Source organism: Lemur catta, chromosome 16 (assembly GCF_020740605.2).
Source record: "Lemur catta isolate mLemCat1 chromosome 16, mLemCat1.pri, whole genome shotgun sequence".
Lineage (NCBI taxonomy): Eukaryota > Metazoa > Chordata > Mammalia > Primates > Lemuridae > Lemur > Lemur catta.
In genome coordinates this window covers 36,733,524-36,753,746 of record NC_059143.1, presented here as the reverse complement: position 1 = coordinate 36,753,746, position 20,223 = coordinate 36,733,524, and the positions used below count along the sequence as shown (strand labels likewise).

The following is a 20,223-nucleotide window of genomic DNA, read 5'->3' as shown; positions in this document are numbered from 1 at the left end:
GGAATAGCATAAGTCTTGGTGTATACCAATGGATCACAAACCCTAGTTTGAAGATGGTCACTTCAGCAGGTAGGAGCACTTAGGAAACAAACCCGTCATGATGGGGAGAAGAGAAATTGCTGGGATGGAGTTCTTACCAGTTAGCCGATCATCACAGGACACTTTTTATATGTGATTATCTTAGTCACCTATTGCTGCACAGCAAATTATCCTTGAATTTAGTGGTTTTGAACAGCATACATTTATTATCTCACAGTTTCTGTGGATTGTAGAATTTATTATCTCACAGTTTCTTTAATTTAGACACAGCTTTGCTGAATCCTCTACTTCAAGGTGTACCACGTGGCTACAATCAAAGTGTCAGCGGGGGCCGTGGTCTCATCTGAAAGCTCATCTAGGGAAGAATCTGTTTCCAAGGTTACTCATGAAGTTGTTGGGAGAACCCAGTCTCTTAAGGGCTGTTGGACTGAGGCTTCTCTTGTTTCCTTGCCATAAGGGCCTCTACACGTGGACTCTTTAGCAAGCATATGGCAAGAGCCAGAGAGAGTTCCAGCAAGACAAAAGTTCCAGTCTTTTATAACCTAATAATGGAAGGGATATTCTATCATCTTTACTGTATTTTCTTGTTAGAAGTAAATCAGTAGGTCCAGCCACACACAAAGGGAAGAGATTACACAAAAATAGAAGACAAGGAGGTGAGGATCATTGGGAACCATCTTAGAAGCAGCCTACCTTAGTGATTTAATGACCACCTGTTGGGGATAAGAATTTCAACCATTATTCACATGTCTCAGGGGATAGGATTTCAACCGTATTTCTATTTCTTAGTTACAATCTGCAAGACTCAACTCAGTACTCAAAATCTGTATGAGAGACACAATGGATTTCAAGCTGGCCAGGGGTGATGACTGACCTCATGGACCCCTGATAAGAGGACCTCCAGAAGTCAATGGCTGTGCTGGCTGCCCCACAGTATAGTGAGTGTCTAATTACTATTAGACACACGGGGGTGTCTAATCAGAGGCTAGGTGGTCATGCATTTAGAAGGCTGAACATTCTTGCATTGGACATAGGGCTAGATGACCTCCACCCAAAAAATTATGACTCTGATTAAGTAAGTCCATGCCCAGGTTTTAGTTTGGGGACAAATCCATTTTCTCCCTTACTTTCTCCCAAGCAGGTAAAGTTGCTCCCTTTTCACTTTTAGGGAGTTTGTGGGTCCTCATCCAGATCCAGAATTCACTTCATTCACCCCCTTGTCTTGGTTAAGGGAGCCAAGCCTCAGGAGAAATCCTGACATAATTTAAGACAAGTTTTCTGGAGGAGACAGAATTCGGGGTATGGGAGAAAGGAGGCTAATAGATTACATTATTATTCAAAATATTTGCTGTCTTGTTCTGGGTTCTGGTCCTTGCCCTGCCCTGTAGAATCATTATAGACTCCCCCTTCTGATGATTTCAGAAACAGCCCTGTGACTTGTTTTGGCCAATGAGATGTCAGTGCATCCCCTTCGGAATTGAAATGTAATGAGTCCTCAAGCAGAAGCTTTCGGAGCTAGAGTGGAGTTTGCTGTATCTCTTTTCCTTCTGCCACAGCACTAGCAATCTTCCAGGTAGCAGCCTAAAGGAAAGATTATAGAGCAGAGGTACATCCACCTCATGATGGATATGTAATGTGAGCAAGCAATACAGCTTTTGTTTAAGACACTGAGACTTTGAGGGCACTCTGTTACTGCAGCATAACACCAATCCTAATTGATACAGATCCCAACTTACAAGTGCAAAAGAGGCTGGTCTCTTCATGTGCAGGATACAGAGGTGGCAGTGGGAGGGGTAAACCATAGGGCTGGGTACAGCAGTCCTCGCATCAGGGTGGAAGGACACGTGGGAGAGAGAAGCACAGCCCAGGGCTCAGCAGCAGAGGACTCGAACCCCCTGTCCCTCTCACATAACTCCTGGTATCTCTGCCTGCACATCCCTCAGGCAGGACAGTGACAGAGGGTCCTAGCTGTGCTTTGTGTAGTTTTCCATGAATGCATTTGTAGTTTAAATAGGTGAGGAAAGGGAGAAGCTATGAATTTGATATGGGAGAGAATATAAGAAAGTAACTTTAACTCTCACTGAATATTGATTTAGAGTTTACAAACCACAGTCACAGAAGTGCCAGCCAATAAAAAGGGTTCTTCTTAGAATTCCTTCCCTCTTTCTTTGCTCATACTAATTTGTCTTCTCCACCTTTTCTTCTAGTTAATGTGCAGTACTTCCTTTAAGACCTGGCTCAAAACTTACTTTAATTCACCTACTATTTACTGAGATCAACATTGTGCCAAGCATTGTTCTAAGAAGTGCAGAGGATAAAATACGGGTCAGGTGTTGCCCCTGCCTTCAAGACCCTTAGAGCCTAATGTTGAGGAGGAGAAAGCAGTATCAGCACACATATGATAAGGGTATAGTAAGGTGAACACCCTAAGAGAGGTGCAAATGAATGCTTTTGGAAGTTCGAAGTTCTTTGTTATTTGTAAGTGATGGAAACCCCTAGTTGTCAGGAGAGAGAACAAGGCATTTCTGACAGGTGTCTTCCCTTTACTTTGGGGAGCCATGGAGCACAGAGCAAGGTTTCTCAAAGCACGGGCCCTACACCACCTGGGATACTTAACTAAATATGCAGGCTCATTGACTAAATTTCCAACCAACTGAATTCACATCCCATGAGAGTCCCTTGATCCTGATACATGCTAAAGTTGAAGAGCCATTGGCATAAAAAGCAAGTGTTTTGACTCTAGAGTGAGACTTTCATTGCATACCTGCTCTCTGATCTAGAAAGTTTTTCACCACCCCCTCCACCCTGAGCCTCATTTTGCTCACCTGTGAAATAGGATTAATATTCTAAACCTCCTTTATAAGGTTGCTCTGAGGCTCCAACACAATCACAGAAGTAAAGCACTTGGCATGCTTCCTGGCACAAAGTAAGTTTTAAAATGTCTTTATTATCATTCCAAGGAGGGAAAGACCGTATCTGATTGTGGGATTAGAAATTCACAAAGCGCCGTCAAAGTGTAGGGTTCTCCTCAGGAATGGGATTCAGTTCAGTCAACATGAATTGAGCTTTTAACTTGTGCCAGGTGTGACGGGAGCCAGACAGGTGGGACTGGGCTGGGGGGCGGGGAGGAAGGATGGGAATAGGTGATTGTCTGGTTGGTCCGAGGTCTCCGTGGTAGCATTGCCTATCTGGCAGGTGGAAAGGTGGGCCTAGAGTAAGGTTAGAATTAGATTTGAGAATTAGCATCACGACAAGAGCTGAAACAGGGGTGTGGATGAGAAGAAAGATGAGACTTCTGAAATTGAGCACAGTTTTATTCAGGAACCAGGAAGAGGAAGCAGAGCTAGCAAAGGACATTAAGAAGGTGTGGTTGGAGAGGCTGGGAAAACAAGGAGAAAAATACAGGTACCAAGGGAGGAGATGGCTTAACACAGCGTGGAGAAGCAATTACCACCCCATGCTTCACAGGGACTCGTGAATTCAATGGGATGGGCTGAGTGGGAGCCAGGTAGGAAGGAATTAAAGCAGCAACTCTTAACTTTGCTACGTTTAGAACCACCTGAGAGCTCTTCAAAAAAAAAAAAAATCCCTTCACCCAGGGCAGTGCCCCAGACAAGTTAAATCAGAATTTCTGGAAGTTGGAGCCAGGCATCTCCTTTTTTTCCAAAGTGATTCTGATGTGTAGAACATGTTGAGAGCCAATGAATTATGGTTCTCACCCAGGGAATGGGTGTAAGTGGAGGCAGCTGAGTAGGTGAGACTACCATTTCCAGCAGTTGAGCAGGAAACAAGAACAGAGAAAAAGCCGGAAGTCAGTAGCAAGATGGGTATGGACCACTGATGGAGCATGGTAGTGGCGGAAGAGGGAAGGGATCCAGGCAAGGTGGCTTTCCTATTCAGAGCAGGGAGAATCACCTGGAAAGGCAGAGCAAACACGGAGTACGGGCCCCACCCTTGGAGTTTCTGATTCAGTAGGTCTGCAGCAAAGCCCAATAACTTGTATTTCTAACAAGTTACCAGGTGATGCTGATGGCCGGTCAGGATGGGGAGGGAGCATACTTTAAGAGCTGCTAGAATCCAAGGAAGGGAACTGGGCAGAAAGATTGAGAGAAATATGTTTGAACCGTTTCCTTTCTGCTCTTGCTAGTGTTATGAAGAGTTCCAATTTAGATCCAGTGAGAGTTGCCAAGCTTTGGTCACCGCATTTGTCACCCTCGAAGTACCATCCGTTAGGCTTTCAGAGGAGCTCAAAAAATTCAGATACCCAGGCCTCACTTTTCACTAACATGTCAGAATTCCTGGGGATGGGGGGCCTTCCTTGGAACCCTTAGCGCTCCCAGGTGATTCTCATTGTGGAGGCACCTATGTGCAGGCCCGCACAGGTGAATTACATTGGGGATCTTGCATTCCAGGTGGGAAGGTCTTAAGTGAGATGCCTTTGATAATCACCTTATGGGGGTGGGACTCCAGAACAACTGCTCCAACTGGTAGCTACACCCTTGGGTTGAGAAGCATCTTCTGGAGCCATCCCTGACGCAGGGACATGTGTCACCTTTAGAAGCCCAAGGCTGTATCTCTTCCTACAGCCCCCCTGTTCTCCCTCCACCAACTCCTGCCAGTTGTTATTATTTTGGCTGACATTTCTGCTTATGGCTGGAAGTAGGAGAGGAACTGAAGTTGCGGTAGGCAGCCAAGAGCCACAGGCAGAGGGACACAAATGAGTTAGGGAGCGGCAGAAGGACTGGGAGTATACAAGGGAGAGAGACGGGAGAATATGTGAGACTTTCCAGGAAAGCAAAACACCCTCTGAGGGGAGGGGTGTGGAGCCTCGTTGGAAATTGTGGGCGAAACTGGCCAACCAATATTCGCTCTGCAGAAGAGTTACGACTCCCACCTATCTGACCAGGATTTCAGCGCAGGGAGTTCAGTTTGACGGAGACGATCTTTGGTGTATATCTAAATCACCTTAATGACGATCTGTGACATAACTGAATTTTAATAATGAAAACGTTGAATCCAGAGAAAAATGAAACATCGAGAGAAAAATGTCTGGGGCCCTCCAGCCACAGACATCTCTCCTTTTTTCCCTCCTGCGGTTACCTCGCCTCCCTTCTCGTCGTCTCCAGCACCGCCTTGCCAGCCCCCGCGGGCGCAGCGCGGCAGGTGCAGACGCCCGGCGCGCACCTGTGCCTGCGTGCGCCCCGTGTCCAGCAGGGGGCGGCCCGCGCCGCCGCCCGAGCGCCGCTCCCGGCCGGCCCCGCCCCCGGCCCCGAGGACCCCGTGGCGGCGGGGGTGGCGGGGGCGCGTCCGCCCGGGCACCCGCAGGGCTCAAAGGCGGCGGCGGCCACAGCGCTGTGACGCGCGCGGGTTCTCTCTGCTTCCCCCGCTCGCTGTCCCTCGGGCGCCTGCACCTCCTCCCCATACCTGAGCGGGGAGCGGCGCCGCGGCCTCCTCCCCCGCCCCAAGTCCTGCGCCGCCGCCGCGGGAGCAAAGGTCGCGCCGGCCGGGAGCGAGGCGGCTGCGGCGCCTATCAGGAAGCCGGCAGGGCAGGTCCGGGGAAAAGGGGAGAAAGAGGGAAACTCTGTGGTGGCCCAGGAAGATGGCGCCAGGCGGGCCGGCCGTGGACTGAGGGCAGCCGGCAGCCGGGAGCCGCCGCCCACCCGGGCACGAGCGAGGGCCGCCCGCCAGGTGCGGCGCCCGGGGCTCCCGCCCGGCCCGCGGGGTCATGTCGGTCGGCGAGCTGTACAGCCAGGTGAGTGCGGGCGGGCGCAGGTGAGGCGCTGCGCGGGGCCGGGGGCGGAGCGCTCTGCGCCACTGGGGCGCTGGGGGTCGCCTTTTTCCGTTCCTGGAGACGAGAGGTGACGGGAGACCCCTTCCGGGCCCTCCTCGCTTCCATCCTCGGCGCCCCGAAGTTCGGTGGCGGAGAAAGTTTGGCTGTTCCGGGAGCGCCCCGCACGGACCGGCCGCCCGGCTCGTGGCGGCCCTCGGCGCCAGCACGCCAGAGCCCTGCCCGCCGCCCTCGCATCCCTTTCGCCGTCCGGGCTGGGCTCCGGCTGAGTTCCACGATCCGCCGGGCGTCCCTGCCGGCTCCCGGTCCGTGCGCGGGACAGCCACCCCTCCTCGCCCCGCTCGTGGACCCCGCCCCGGGTGCTTGGCGGCGCGGAGGGAGCCACCTCCGACTCTTTTTTTCCTTCCCGCATGTCAGCGGAGGAACCCTGAACTTGGAGGTGGGGGTCCCCGCACTTAGGGGTGGAGAGGAAGGGACCCACCCTGGTGTGAGGAGCGCGGCGGCTGGGAGCTGAGGGGGTGGAAGCAGTGGGGGTAGAGCTGCTCCATCATCTCCGGAGACCCCTGCGAAGCGCGTTCTTAATTTGCTGGGGATGGGCATTTGGAAACAGCTTCTCTGGGTGGGTAGCAGGAGGGCTTCGGTTATTGTGGAGAGGGGATCCGAGTAATGCCGACCGGGGGTGGGGTGCGGATTTTCCAACTACCTTCAAGGTCAGAATGGATGTGCAAGTCTCAGTACTCAATCGGGAACAGGTGCGAGCAATCGCCAGGTTCCGCGGCGGGTTGCGGTGGTTAAAGTTGGGGACCAGCCGTCACTTCCCGGAGAGTCTCTGGTGACGCTGCAGCCGCCCGCCTGTTCACCCTCGGATTCAACCTGGTGAAGGGGTTAGGGACCTTTAAACACGTGTCCCATGTCTCTTTAATAGAACGAGGCTTGGATATTCTAACGTCTGGTCTTCCTGTTCGTTTTCTCTGGCGGCCAGGACACGTTTGACAGTGCCTCGCGCGCACACGCCTCGGTGCAGAGAAGTGTGCGTGCTATGGGCGTGCGATTCCCGGGACGCCGACCCGGGCCAACAGGTCTGGGCAGGGTAGGAAGAGCTATTTCCGCATCCTCACCTGGCGATTGCTCGCTGCTGTCCAGCGCGTGGGAGGAGCCCTTCGGCTCTGTGGGCTGGCCACCCCTCTTCGTTTGAGGAATTTAGATCCCTCCTTCCCCCTAGAGGGGAACAGGCCGGGGTGGGTGGACGCTCACGAGGTGGCTGCAGAGTCTGTCACCTGGCTAGGGGCAGTGCCTCAGATACCACCTGCACGCCCACTAGGGACCCTAAGTAGCTGTCAGGATGGACCACAGCCTCTGGGGAGCAGTGAAGGAGGGCGTGAATTCTAACCTGTGGGGGTCATGGGAGGAGCCCTGAGAGCTTCAGCTTTCAGTTTTTTTCCCTGAAGCCGGTTACCAGGCATTGGAACTGGGGTTTGGGAGCCAATGAGGCAGGAGAAAAAAATCTGACCGGACTGTTGAAAGAGCTGAAGCTTTGTCACCTTCAAGTGCGGATGTAACTTGTACCATTAAGGAAAATGAGTGACTCAACTGACTATACCTACAGTGTGTTATTAATAAAGTCCTTTATCAGACAGTATTAAATTGCTGTATTATGTGCAGCTAATGGATAATTGAATAAATCATTAATTTTGGGAGTTCTAATTTTGAAAAACATTAACACTGGATTGCTTTAAAAGATGACACTTTCAGGGGAAAACACTCAATCTGATTTTCAGTGAGAAATGGGTATGTTGCCTGTTAATTCTTAGGAATGATGAATTAGTGGGGATCTGAACTCCAGGGGTTTCAGTGTGCTTTTTCCTACGGAGACATGAACAAAACTGGGGTCACCAGGAAAAGGTCTTGAGTGAAACAAGGCATTTTTAAAGAGGTAGCTAATTAATCGAAAGTAATTAATTCAAAACAAACATTAGCATTTCTTTCTAAGGGCTGGTGGACTGCATCTTGCTCTGAGTGTTTCTAGTTCTTAATGACTTCCAGGTTTTTTGAATCTGCAATCAAGGAGATTTTCTGTGACCAAGACGATAGCTTCTAGACTTGTTCTAAGCAGCTGTTTTTTTTCTGGCAAAGTTAAACACATACCTTACTGTGAGGAGCAGTTTTGTTGTTTCCTAACCATTACCACCCCTCTTGTCTGGCAGGATTCTCAGTGTGCACCTGAATCGTAAGTTATACAGAGAAGTTGTGCCTGTTACTCAGATTTACTTTTTTTCTTGGGGAGCTGATTTGTTCATTTTGGTGTATTACCAAAATAGCTAGTGTTCTCTTTTATTTTTAACCTGCTAGTGGGCTTTCCTAATATGAACACTGGATCCAGATGCACACTTTGATGTATTATGCATGGTGGAAATAATTATCCATTATGCCAACAGCACTTGTAAGTATGTAACAATAGAAAATTTAAACCTTGTGTTGATCATACTTGTTGCTTTAGTGACATAGTTGGAAGATACGATTGGAATATGAAATATGTAAAAGCATATACATAAGCTTATAAGTACCATAGTTTCAGGTAACTTACTATATCGTGTATTTTTAGTTACCCAAGAAAATTTTTTCCCCCTATGACTTACTGTTTCCTTCTTTCTCTACTTACTCTCCAACTGGGGGTTCATATGCTGTGTGACTTTTTTTTGAGAGGGAGTTGATTTTAGTCGCTGGTTAAGGGCACTTCCCATGAACAAAGATACTCCTGTTCTCAGTACACCCAACGACCCAACGCCTCACCTTTGAGAAACTGCTTTCTTTGTAGTGAGGTTTATCTGGATGGGAGAAAGAATCAGTGGCAGACGGTTTCAGGTGATGTCAAGGTGAGTCAGCCTCATTCACTCTCACGTCAGCCCCAAAGGTGGAGCTGATGATGGGCTCTGTTGTCACAGGTGGCATATGTGGCAAGTGTTAGTACTTGGCTTCTGACCTACTGGAAAAGACAATGTGGGCTTCACTTGATCTACACAGGTCCCAGAACGAAGCCCAAGCATGTGCAAGTGTGGTGAATGGGATTTGATGATTGCAGGAAACAGTCTGATTTTTAAAATAGAAAATACGTAACCTCTCTCCTTCAGGCTGAATAAGGCAACTCTCCTTTAGGAGAAGGATTATTCGGGATGAAAAATTTAAATACTATTTCAAATACGGAGACTTTCAGTTTGCTGCTCTGATTCTAGCCAGCAGAGTGGGAAGTCATCAGATTGAAACCAGTGCCTTCAAATAATCCTTTTTCCTGCTTGGCTTTTAATTGATAGGTAGTAGTCTGAGCAGTGGATTTCTGAGTACTGCTACGTTACTATACTGTCAGACCTCATCCTGTGGATGGCAGATTTGCACCTAGGTGCCTTGACTAAGGGTGCTGATTTGGGACCAATCATTTCAAAAGTAGAACTCCTGTGCTTTTGGGCAAGTGTCCTGTAACTGTTCTTTTATCATGTCTATGCATTGGGTAGTATAGAATTCTCCCAGGTGTCAGTCTGTAGGGCAGGCAGCAAGAGCCACCTGTTTCCTCTATCCAACCACCACCATTAAGGGGGCTAATGGTTCAGTTTCCTGCTGTTGGCTCTGAGTGATGTTCTTTCTAAAAAGTGGTGTTAAAGACATGAGGACTTAATCAGTGTTAGCAGGTGCAGTTAGCACCCTCTCATCCTTTACTCTTTTCCTGCATACGGCCTTGGTGCATGCTTATTGCCAATAGCCAGCACCTGTGATTAGTCAAAGCATCCTGAAGCTGTCTGTGTGCACAAGGAGCCAGAGAATTTACATCCTCCGCAAGGGGGCACAGTCTTTAACCAGTGGGAGTATAACCACATCCTCCCACCTGGGAATGGGACAGCTCTAAAGCGTGGGGAACACTGTTTCCAGAGTTCCTTTGCAGGGTTGAGCTAAAGTTACTCGGCTTGAGGCTTTCCTTAATATCATACCCTTGCTTGGCTTCCTTACTCCTCTACCAGTCTTTCCTGGGAACACTGCCCAGTGATCTCAGGATCTGATTCTGGGAACCCACATTAACCTGTAACTCATGGTGGCCTGGCCGACTAGGTGTTGTGAAGCTTTGAGGGTTTGGTCTCCGTAAGGTCCCAGGTGAGGCTGGAGAGCGGTGTGGAGGCTGTGTCACATCCCCACCACCTTTCTGAACCTCATTCTCTGCCTTGCATGTTGTTTTCATTCTCCAAGCCCTAGTTCTCTTTCCCCTCTGCGCTCTTTCCTCTGGTGGCCCTTCTTGGCCCTCCTGGGTTCATCAGAAATCCAAAGTTGGCATGTAAGTTGTTATCCAGTGCACAGGGCATGTTCTCTGCCTGCAAACTGTACTCATTGAGCAGGCTCTTGCTTTTCCCTCCCTTGTTGGTAGTTTTTATGTGATACCTCATCTCCCCAACTAGGCTGAGACCCTGGAGAATGGAGGCCGTATCAAACATTTTTTGGGGGAGCCTCCTCCAGTGTGTTTAGCGATAAAACCTAAATACACGAAGTTCACTAACAATGCAGCATTACCTGTGTATCTTGAGAGGAGTGTAGATACCTGGAGTTGCAGGCACTTTACAGAAGCGTTGGTCTAGTGGGCTGTAATAGTCGGGGAAAGGCTTTACGGGCAGTGGGATGGGGGCTTTGAATAGGATTTGGGTATGAGGAGGCTGGGAAGAAGGACACTGTGAGGAGACAGGGAGAGTGTGAGGATGGGGACAGGCATGAGCTAGGCATATTTGGGGATAGTAATCATAGCAGTATTTTTAAAACTATTTTGAAATAGACTTACAGAAACACTGCAAGAATAGCACAGTTCCTGTGTCTTCCCAGATTTCTCTACTGTTAACATTCATGTAACCACAATGTAATTATTAAAACCAGAAATTAACTTCCACATAATACTATTCTGATCTATAGACCTTGCTGGAACTTTACCAGTTTTTGTACTAATGTCTTTTTTTCCTAGGCCAGGATCCCGTCTGGGATTCTGCATCATCTTTAGCGTTGTAGCTCACTAGTGTCCTCCAGTTGGCAACAGTTGCTCAGTTTTTTGTCTTTTGTGACCTTGGCTCTTGAAGGTCACTTTGGGTTTGTCTGATTATTTTCTGATGCTTAAATGGAATGAAGCAATTTGAATTTTTGATGTGAATTTTTTTGCAAGAACACATCAGTGCATCCTCCCAGGAGGTACATGATATCAGTGTGTCTCATTACTGATGGGGTCACTTTGATCCCTTAGTTAAGGTGATATCTGTAAGTGTCCTTTTATTGAAGAGTAGAATTTACAAACTTAGATCTGGGTGCTGGGTATGCTTATCACTACTGTTTATATTGACTTACAGATTACTAAGACTGGAACTCCAATGTTTAGGATGGGCAAGGGTAAAAGAGTCAAATATGATCTTGAGGTTTCCAGCTTCAGTGTGGACAGAAAGTCAGATGGGGGCAAGGGTAATTCTTGATTTTTGAAGTGTGTTGAGTTTGGGGTGACAATGGTTTGTCGGAGTGGAGATATTGTATTTACATTTGGATTTTAAGAATGAACCTGTGGGAGAAATGTCAGGATCTGGGGTTCTTGCCAATAAAAGATGCCTGGGATTTGCTTTTCCTTAATGAGGAAATGCAGTTGTCTTATAGCATGTTATTAAGGGTAAGAACATAAGCTTGGTGTGGACAGTCCTGGCCTTTGTGGCTATGACCCTGGATATTGTGGTTAAGTGCTCTTAGCCCTGGCACTTTGGAGCAGATACTTTCTGAGCCTGGATTTCTTCATCTGAAAAATTGGGATGGTACCTGCATCATGGGAAGGTTATTGGAGATTATATGACATAATCCACGTAAGGTGCCTGCCTAGCAGTGCCCCTCACTCTGTGTGTGCTTGGCAACTGTTGGTCAGCTTGCTTTCCCTTCTCGTCGCAGTGCTGGGTGGTGGTCAGTATTACGCGGCTGGGACCTTTTTCCCAACCCTCTTCTGCCATCCTGCAGTGGTATTGATCACAAGGCGACTTTGTGAGAGAAGTGAAGATTGCTACAAACATAACTACCAGAGCAGTAGACAGCCAAGGCATAGGGAGAAAAGTTTCCTATTCCCCACCCATGCCTGGGGAAGGAGCAAGAGAAATCTGAAATTTTAAATTTAAGCTGTGCTTTCTAGTCTCTTGTTACAGCTTTAGGAATTAAAAAGCATTTTTTACAATGCTCCTTTTTTTTTTCCCTTTGTGAATACAAATGGTTATTGAAACAATTCATACAATGTGGAAGAGACAAAGGCTCTGCAATCCCATTTTCAGAAACGGCTGGTATTAACCACTTATGTATGTTCTCTGGACCTGTGCTGTCCAATGGGGTAACCCCGTGTGGCTGCTGAGCACTTGAAATGGGGCCGGCCCAAGTTGGGATGGGCTAGAAGTGTGAAATACGTTTCACAGTGGATTTCCATGGCTTACTAAGAAAAATGAATGTGAAATATCTCATTTATACTTTTTTATATCAACTATAGTGTTGAAATGATCTATTTTATATATTGAGCTAAAATATTTCAATTCACTTTTTTAATGTGATTATTAGAAAGTTTCATATGTGGCTCACATTTGTGGTTTGCATATTTTTATTGCTTTTTAATTTTTATTGGCTACTTAGACTTGCACACAATATGTACTCAAAGAATGGATCTTGCCATACATATTACTCTAAATTTTCATGTATGGCTTTTTTTTCCTGTAGCATATAAAGGTAATTTTGCCATTTTTAATGGCTGTATAGTATGGTAGCATATGGATGTGCTGTAATGTTTTTTAACCATTCTTTTTTTGAGCATTTAGGTTGGTTGCAATTTTTTCCCTTTTGTTCTTCATTGACATGTAGTCATTATACAAATTTGTGGGATACAGAATGATTTTGTTTGAGACAGGGTCTCGCTCTGTCCCTGGCTAGAATGCAGTGGCATCATCATAGCTCACTGCAACCTCAAATCCCTGGGCTCAAGTGATCCTTTGCCTCAGCCTCCTGAGTAACTGGGACTACAAGTGAGGGTCCTGCTTTTGCTCAAGCTGGTCTCGAACTCCTGACCTCAAGTGATCCTCCCACCTTAGCCTCCCAAAATGCTAGGATTACAGGTGTGAGCCACTGTGCCTGGCCAACTTTTTTTTTGATAAGTATATACAATATATAATGATCAAATCGTGGTAATTAAGATATCAATCACCTCAAACATTTATTTCTTTATATTGGGAACATTAAAAATCCTCTCTAGCTTTTTGAGGATATACAATAAAATTTTAATGTTTTGATATTGTGAAAAATGTTACAGAACATTCTGTGACCTTGTTTATTTTCTCAGGATAAATTCCTAAAGGTGAAGTTGCTGGCAGGCACGTTTACAGTCTTCCCTGATACAGCCAGTAGCCTCCAGAAAAGAACCAGTGTTTCTTCACCCCTTCCAAGCTCTGGTCATTGTTCTGTTGATATGGGTGGGATTTTTTTTGTTTAAAACCTTACTCATACTAGATGTTTTATGCTTATTTTAAAGTTGACTTCCATTGGTGAGTCGCACATCTTTTCATGTGCTTGTTGGTATTTGTAATTTTCCTTGTATTTCCTGTTTATATTAACCAACATTATTTATAACTGTTCACTAAATGATTATAGTTTTTAGAGAGGAAACCATGGAAAGCAGAGTATTCAATTTGAGACATTTTTAAATAAGGTACCTTGACATATATTTTCCTCTTTTGTTCTGAGCTTTCATATTGAGCTCTACAGTTAGAAAACTTATGATAGCTGTTATGTTGGACTTTGTGCCAGGTCATTTCTAAGCACTACAGGTTAGCTCACTTTAACAACACTATGATGTAGGCACTGTGATCATCCCATTTATAAGTGAGGGACCTAAGGCTTACGTGACTTTCCCAAAGCTGCCTGGCTCAAAGGCCTGGCTTCTGATTACGCTGTTCTGCTGCCCTCCCTGAGGTGTCTGTCCCATTGGTGGTGGGTCTGGAACATCATTTTTGGCATAAGAGAGGCTCTAACATAGAGGGTCCTTTCTACCTAGCACTGCCCTGCCATGTTCCTTCCCTGCCCAACGTAGCAGAAAACTCGTCCAGATCAGAGAAGGATAGTGTCTGTGTGCAGAAAGAAGGGCAGATGGTCCAATCCTGATTGTGTTCTTTTGCCACCACCACACCCGGCCCTGTGAGCTTCCTGATGCTTCTTAAAACTCTGTCCCAAATGTAGGCACAACCCCTGCTTTTAGCTTTCTTTGGGACAGGCAGTCTCAAAAGAGATCCATCTCTTCAGAAAGGCTAAGTGTAAAAGAAATTATTAAAATTATTTCTAAGGCTAACCATACTCTTACTCCAGGGCCTTGGTCCACTTTCCTTGGCTCCATCCACCTTGAAACCTTACAGTAAAAGCTACCTTCCTTCTTATTCTGCTGGACGTCTAAGAGGCATTTTGTTCTCTTTCTGGACTGTGACCAGAGAACTGGGTATGAGGCTCCAGGAAGTCTTCCCCGACTTGCCTGTTTAGTCAGAGGTCTTCACATTATGGATGTTCCCTGCCCACTGCCAACTGGCCGAACAGGTGCTTGGAAAATGGAGCTTGCCTTCCTCACTCAGGTTGTCAGCTCTGGCCATCTTAGACCAGGCTGCCTCCTTTAGCAGCTGGGCAGAAGGCCTTACAGGAGCATACCCAGGACCCAAATCATTCCTTATGACAAGGTTAGGTGCTGATCCAGGGGGGTTGTCAAAGCACTTAAGAAACATCCTCCCATCAGGAGCATTTTAAGTTTGACACAAGAAATCTTTGAGTTGTCTGGTCCTGGCATAGGTGGCCACTAGTATCTTGCTAATTTGCCTGGGAGAATGGGCAAGTTTATACGTATGAGCTCCAAGCTAATGGCTCACAAAGCTCCTTTTAAAATGTATTTGCTGGCTCATAAATTATTACCCTCCTCTGAACAATTCTAATAGTGACCCAGACCCTGCAGCTTTTCTCTCCTTTGCTGAAGGTTGGGGAGGAAGGAAGGAGGCCCATCCTTGAAAGTTAATGATTTTCCCAGAGCCTTTGCTATTATAAAACTCAAATGTGCTGTGTACATGAAATCCTAAGAGGATGAGGATATCCAGATGCCTTCTGCATGGAATTCGAAGACTTACATCTTCCACGTTAAGAAGTTCAGGTCCCCTGCCTTGGAGACCAGCCTCTGTGAGGTAAAAGAAGATACTAGGCAATGGAATGCCATTTCCATTCATAGTGTGACCTGGATGCTGTGCATCTTGGAAGATGAAAGGGTAAAATATTTGGACCAGTACATTGTCCTACTGTCCTATATTCAACTATCTCCTTTGTGTGTCCTGGCTATTCACTTTAGACTCTGGCTCAATTTCTTTGTGCTGATTGCCCACCTAGACCCGAGATGAACCTCACCAACCATATGATATGTTCTTAGAACGTATTACCTAATTCCCTATGATGCCCAGTTGAGGTGTCATAATTTAAGGTGATTTGGAGAAGAATATAATCAGAATAATACCATTCTTTCAGATTTCTGAAACAAAATGTTGATACATTGTTGATGGGTATACATGTGATAAAACTATGAGGAAAGACCAGGGAATAAGGGAAAGGAAATCTAGAATGGGCTGTTTGGGAGATGGGAGCAGGATGGAGAACAGTATTGTTAGTAGTCTACTAATTTGGATGATTTCACAGGTATTCATTTTATTACTGTGCCTCATCAATTACACATCCAAAAAAAGGTGGTTCTGCTGAAAATAGCATGAGTTATAAAGCCAAACTAGACAGCTTTGAGACCATAGGTGACTTTTGGATTTACTGTTTCACTTTTGTTCATGCAATTGTTAGTGGAGTGTGTGTATTTACAAAATTACTGTCATTGAAGTCATAGGTTGAACCTTGTACTCACATTCCTCACAGTTCCCAAGATAAGGTTTTACATACTGTAGCCACTCAACAAATGTCATTGAGTTGGTTTTAAGTCCACCTGTGTACCTACTCACTTCCCCAAACTTTCTAGGCTATGGCCCTTTGAGGAAAGGCCCCTCTTCACCAGCGAGCCAGCTTTTACTGTAACGTTATTTTCTCCTGTGATTTTTGGCAAGGCTTCTGGCTTAGGTACCCAGTGGAAAGCCCATCTGTTTCCTGTGGCACTTGCCTAAGTCTATGGAATGTGGAGCCCCTGTCAGGAGATAATTGCATGTTGTTTTCCTTTATTACTGTGCTCAAAGGCTTAGCACAAGGTGTGAATTGTGGAATATGAGCAAAGTAACATTTGTAGGTGTGAGAGTTAATACAACAGTCTTGCATTTGAATACCCTGATTTTATACATATTTGGTCATCTATTTTTGCCCTTCCCAAGGTTATCTCTTATGTTTAAAAGCATAATCTACTTTTGCCCTCCTCTAATTCACACGTTTTATTAATCTCATCAAGACTCATGGATGTGTGCCCATTGGAGGTGGGAGCAAATATGGATCTCCATCCCTCTCAGACCTAGCAAAGACAGGTGGCTTTCAGGAGAGACAACAGTGAATCTGGGAGGAAAAACTAGATCAAGTCCATTTCAGTCTTGTCTCCCCCAGGAAAGATAACAATGCTCATCAGTCTTGATCTGAAGATTGAGACCGTCTCATTCATCACTCAGGCAACAAACATGCAGAGCGCGTTCTTATGGCCCAGGTGCACGTCTCACAGCCAGTACATGAGTGGGGAGAGTCCTGCAAAGTAGTCTTTTGACCTTGAGTTCTTCTAATCCAGTGGTTCATTTGTTGTATGAATAAGCACTAAGGAGGTATGAGTACATTGGAGGGAGATAAATTGCTTTATCTCATCAGGTTTAATCACATTCTCAATTTGCCTGTATTCCCTAATGAGAGCTAATGTTTATTTGTGAAATAGGGAAAATGAGTGTCTTCTCAACCAGAAACCAGTGTTTTCTTTGCTGTCAAGCTGCTTGCTCTTTTACCTATCGTTTTACTATGTGTATGTGACTAAGAAACAAGCTGCATGCACCAAAATAATAGCAGTGACCTTAAAATGCAATTGATTTTTATTTTAACCAACATGCCAGATCCTATCCATCTGAATGAATTCCATTTCCTTCAGGATGGCCACTTTGGACAGAGGTACGAAGATGCTGTAGTTTGTCAATATCTCCTATGAAATTGCCTTCACCTCTGATGGTGCATACTTCTGATTCCTCTCTATGGTGTCAGTGTTTTTATGCCTGCAGGGTAGACTTTCTGTTCTAGAAATGGTTAAAGGTTACACAAAGAACTAAACTGGTTGAAGAAAGTAGGGATTTACTGACTGACACTGCTGTTACATGGACCATGTGTGATTTCCAGGTATGGATGCCAATTTTGTGTGACCTCTTAACTAGCTGTCAGCTTCTGGAGTTATAGCTGGGTTTTGAATGTTCTCAATGATCAGTAAGTATAGAGCCTCCCAAGCTGTCAGGAAAATACTAATTTGGACGTAGCAGTTTTGGTCTATTTGGGTAGCAATTGGAAGACTCACAGAATTTTATAGTTACACTGACTTATAGTCCCACTTGAATTATTTGTATGTTAATATGACTACCTTAGTACATGAACGTAATTATCTCAATGTTATAAGTATAATAGCATTAAATACTGATTTAAAAAATAAAATGGAAAGCCCATTCTACCGTATTTCCTAAAATGCTCTTTTGAAAGCGGTTAGAAGCATACTCTCTACTCTTTCCCCCTGCTGTGTCAGGCAGGGTGTCGGGCACTTGGATATAAGTGAATGGAAGATAAGCAAGGAGGCAGAGCCGCATTACTCAAGGTAGTTAAAAGGTGGAAGCAGTCTGCGTGTCCATCGAAGGATGAGTATATGAACAAGTTGTTGTCTGTCTACACGATGGAATATATTCAGCCTTAAAAAGGAATGTGATTCTGAAACCTACAACATGGATGAGCCCTGAGGGCTTTTGCTAAGTGAAATAAGCCACTTAAAGACAAATGTGTAATTTTGCTTATATGAGGTACCCAGAATAGTCAGATTTGTGGAGACAAAGTAGAATGGTGGTTGGGGTAGTGGGCAGTGATTGTTCAATGGTACAGAGTATGTTTTGTAGGATAAACAGATTTTTGGAGAAGGATGATGATGGCTGCATAACAATGTGAATGTACTTAATACCGCCGAACTGTATGCTTAAAAAATGGTGGTGTTAAATTTTGTGTATTTTATCACAATTAAAAGTAAGCTAGGGTTGGGAAGGAGGATGGGGGAAATACAGGGGTTAGGAACGTAACCTTTAGGTGGGATAGAACTGGGTTTCGAGTACTGGTTCCCCCAGTTTCCCAGCTGCGTAACCTTCGGCGTGGCCTCCAGGCTTTAGGTATCTATCAAATCAGGAGTAAGACTCGAGTACAACCCTCAGAGGCTTGTTGATGTGGTAGAATGAGATAACAAGTGAGCTGTATTAGTTTCTGATAAGCACATCACTAGGAGAAGGTCACATGCTTGGGAAGCCACAGCCCAGTGCAGGGCGTTGTGTGGTGCCAGTCTGATGGCTGGGAGGTGGCTCTGGGTGCTGGTTTGCTGGCTCCAGCTCCTCCATGCTGAGGGGCCAGCCTTGGGTTGGCTCCTCTAACCTAGCAAAGCACCAGCATTGATGGGGAACCTTGAGGGATCAACATGCTTTTCCTTCATCAGGTGTGGGGAAGGTCCTTAAGGGAGTCCTCAGGTCTAGCTTTAAGGACCACTTGTCACCTCAAATCTTCAGCCCTAGAGCTCCAGCCCTAACTTTTCCTTAGCTGACAGTTGTGGGCCATCCTGTGTTGACATCACTAACAGGATGCCTTATATCTATCCCTGTTCCTCCTGGCACTCGGTGTACTTGGCTATTTTGGGTTCAAGGGCACTTGAAGGTACAGGCTGTATTGTAAGGATCCTTTGGCATTAGGGGAGATGGAGCTGTCTCAGGAACCAAGCTTAGCTGGTCTGAGAAGCCTGGCCTAAGAGGCCAGCACAGTATTAGGGGCCTAGAAAGATGCTCAAGACCTGCACAGCTTTAGGGACCAGGTTGCCCTATCAGCAGCAGGGGTCCATTGACTTCGATGCTGGTGCCAGCAATGTGACTCAGTTACTCTTGGCCTTGGCTCTCTTCCCTGTCTTTTCACCCTTGCCATGGATAGAACACCCTTTCTGAATTGGGTTCTAGTTTAGATTGAATCCACTATCCACCATTGTCCCTGTCACCAGTGACGACAGTTCTAAAGCCTTTGTAGAAAGCAGCCTCTTGATTGGAGGCTCCTGGGCGGGTTCTTATACCTGGTCCAGGTGGCTTTGGCCACCTTGGCTTGAAGAACTTCCCAAGATGGCTCAGTTAATGGGAACCATGTGTTTGTATCAGAGGCTGTGGATGTTGCAGGCACCAGAGCCTTGGTTTTTCCTCTCTGGGTGTGTCAGAACTACCCAGAGAGCTAATGAAAACAGATGCTGTGTGTCTCAGGGACTTGGGTTTGGGAGATTTGTCCTAGGCCTGATTTCACTTCATGCTGTATCATGGTTATTTATGGTACTCACATTCTTCTGCCTGAGTCTCCAATGGTTGTCAATCTGTGCTTTAGATGCTAGTGCTAGTTTCCATGTCTGAAAGAGCTTTAACCTGCCATCACTCCTAAAAACAATGCTGGACCATGGGCCCGAATAGTTGCCATTTCAAATAATCTAATAAACATTTTTTTTCTTCTTGGATTTTGTCCATCTCCTCTTAAAGTGTTCTAGGTCGTCTTTTTCTCCGGTTGCTTCCTTGACTTCCTTCCTCACTGCACATTCCTTAACCTTCTATAATCCGTCCTTAATAAAGGCTCGGGGGATTGCCCACTGTGTTAATATCCCTGAAATCTGACTGACAGTGTGAAACCAAACCCCACTCAGCGGGCTGCTGGGATTATACAACACTCAGCCATGTAATGAGCTCTTCCTTAGTGGGACAGATGCTAAGGGTATCATTCTGAATTGTGCTTAAGTTGCAAAGTGAACTACTCAGAAATCAGAAACTGCCTAAATGCTGGCCAGAGAATCATGTGTCCGGAGCTGTAAATAACAGCAGAAGCCTTGGAAACATAGCATGGGTCTAAAATGATGTAATTAAGTGCCAGCCAGATAATTACTTAGGTTATAACTGTTTTCTACTTTATCTCAATAAGTAAACTCTTGGCTTAACACTGGAATTTAAAATCTTGCCTTGTGCTTCTTGTGTGTTGTCAGGGGGTCAGTGGTCACGCTTCCCTGCAGAGCTATGCATCTCGGGTATCTTCTGTTAAGTTACTGTGTAAGGTGGACACCCTAAAAATCATAATTTTGTACAGAGTCATTCGTT

The 20,223-nt window shown here is 45.9% G+C and overlaps 1 protein-coding gene across 2 annotated transcripts in view; it reads left to right on the top strand.

Annotated features, from left to right (window-relative positions):
• The first annotated feature begins 5,690 nt into the window (after nucleotides 1–5,690).
• Nucleotides 5,691–20,223, top strand: part of MYO5B (myosin VB) — a 264,377-nt gene continuing 249,844 nt past the window's right edge. The window contains exon 1 of one of the 2 annotated variants that reach the window (XM_045528029.1): nucleotides 5,691–5,791. In XM_045528029.1, coding sequence (XP_045383985.1) covers nucleotides 5,765–5,791 — 27 coding nt within the window. In that variant the 5' untranslated portion in view covers nucleotides 5,691–5,764. The remainder of the gene's footprint in view (nucleotides 5,792–20,223) is intronic. The other variant, XM_045528028.1, reaches the window with a different exon arrangement.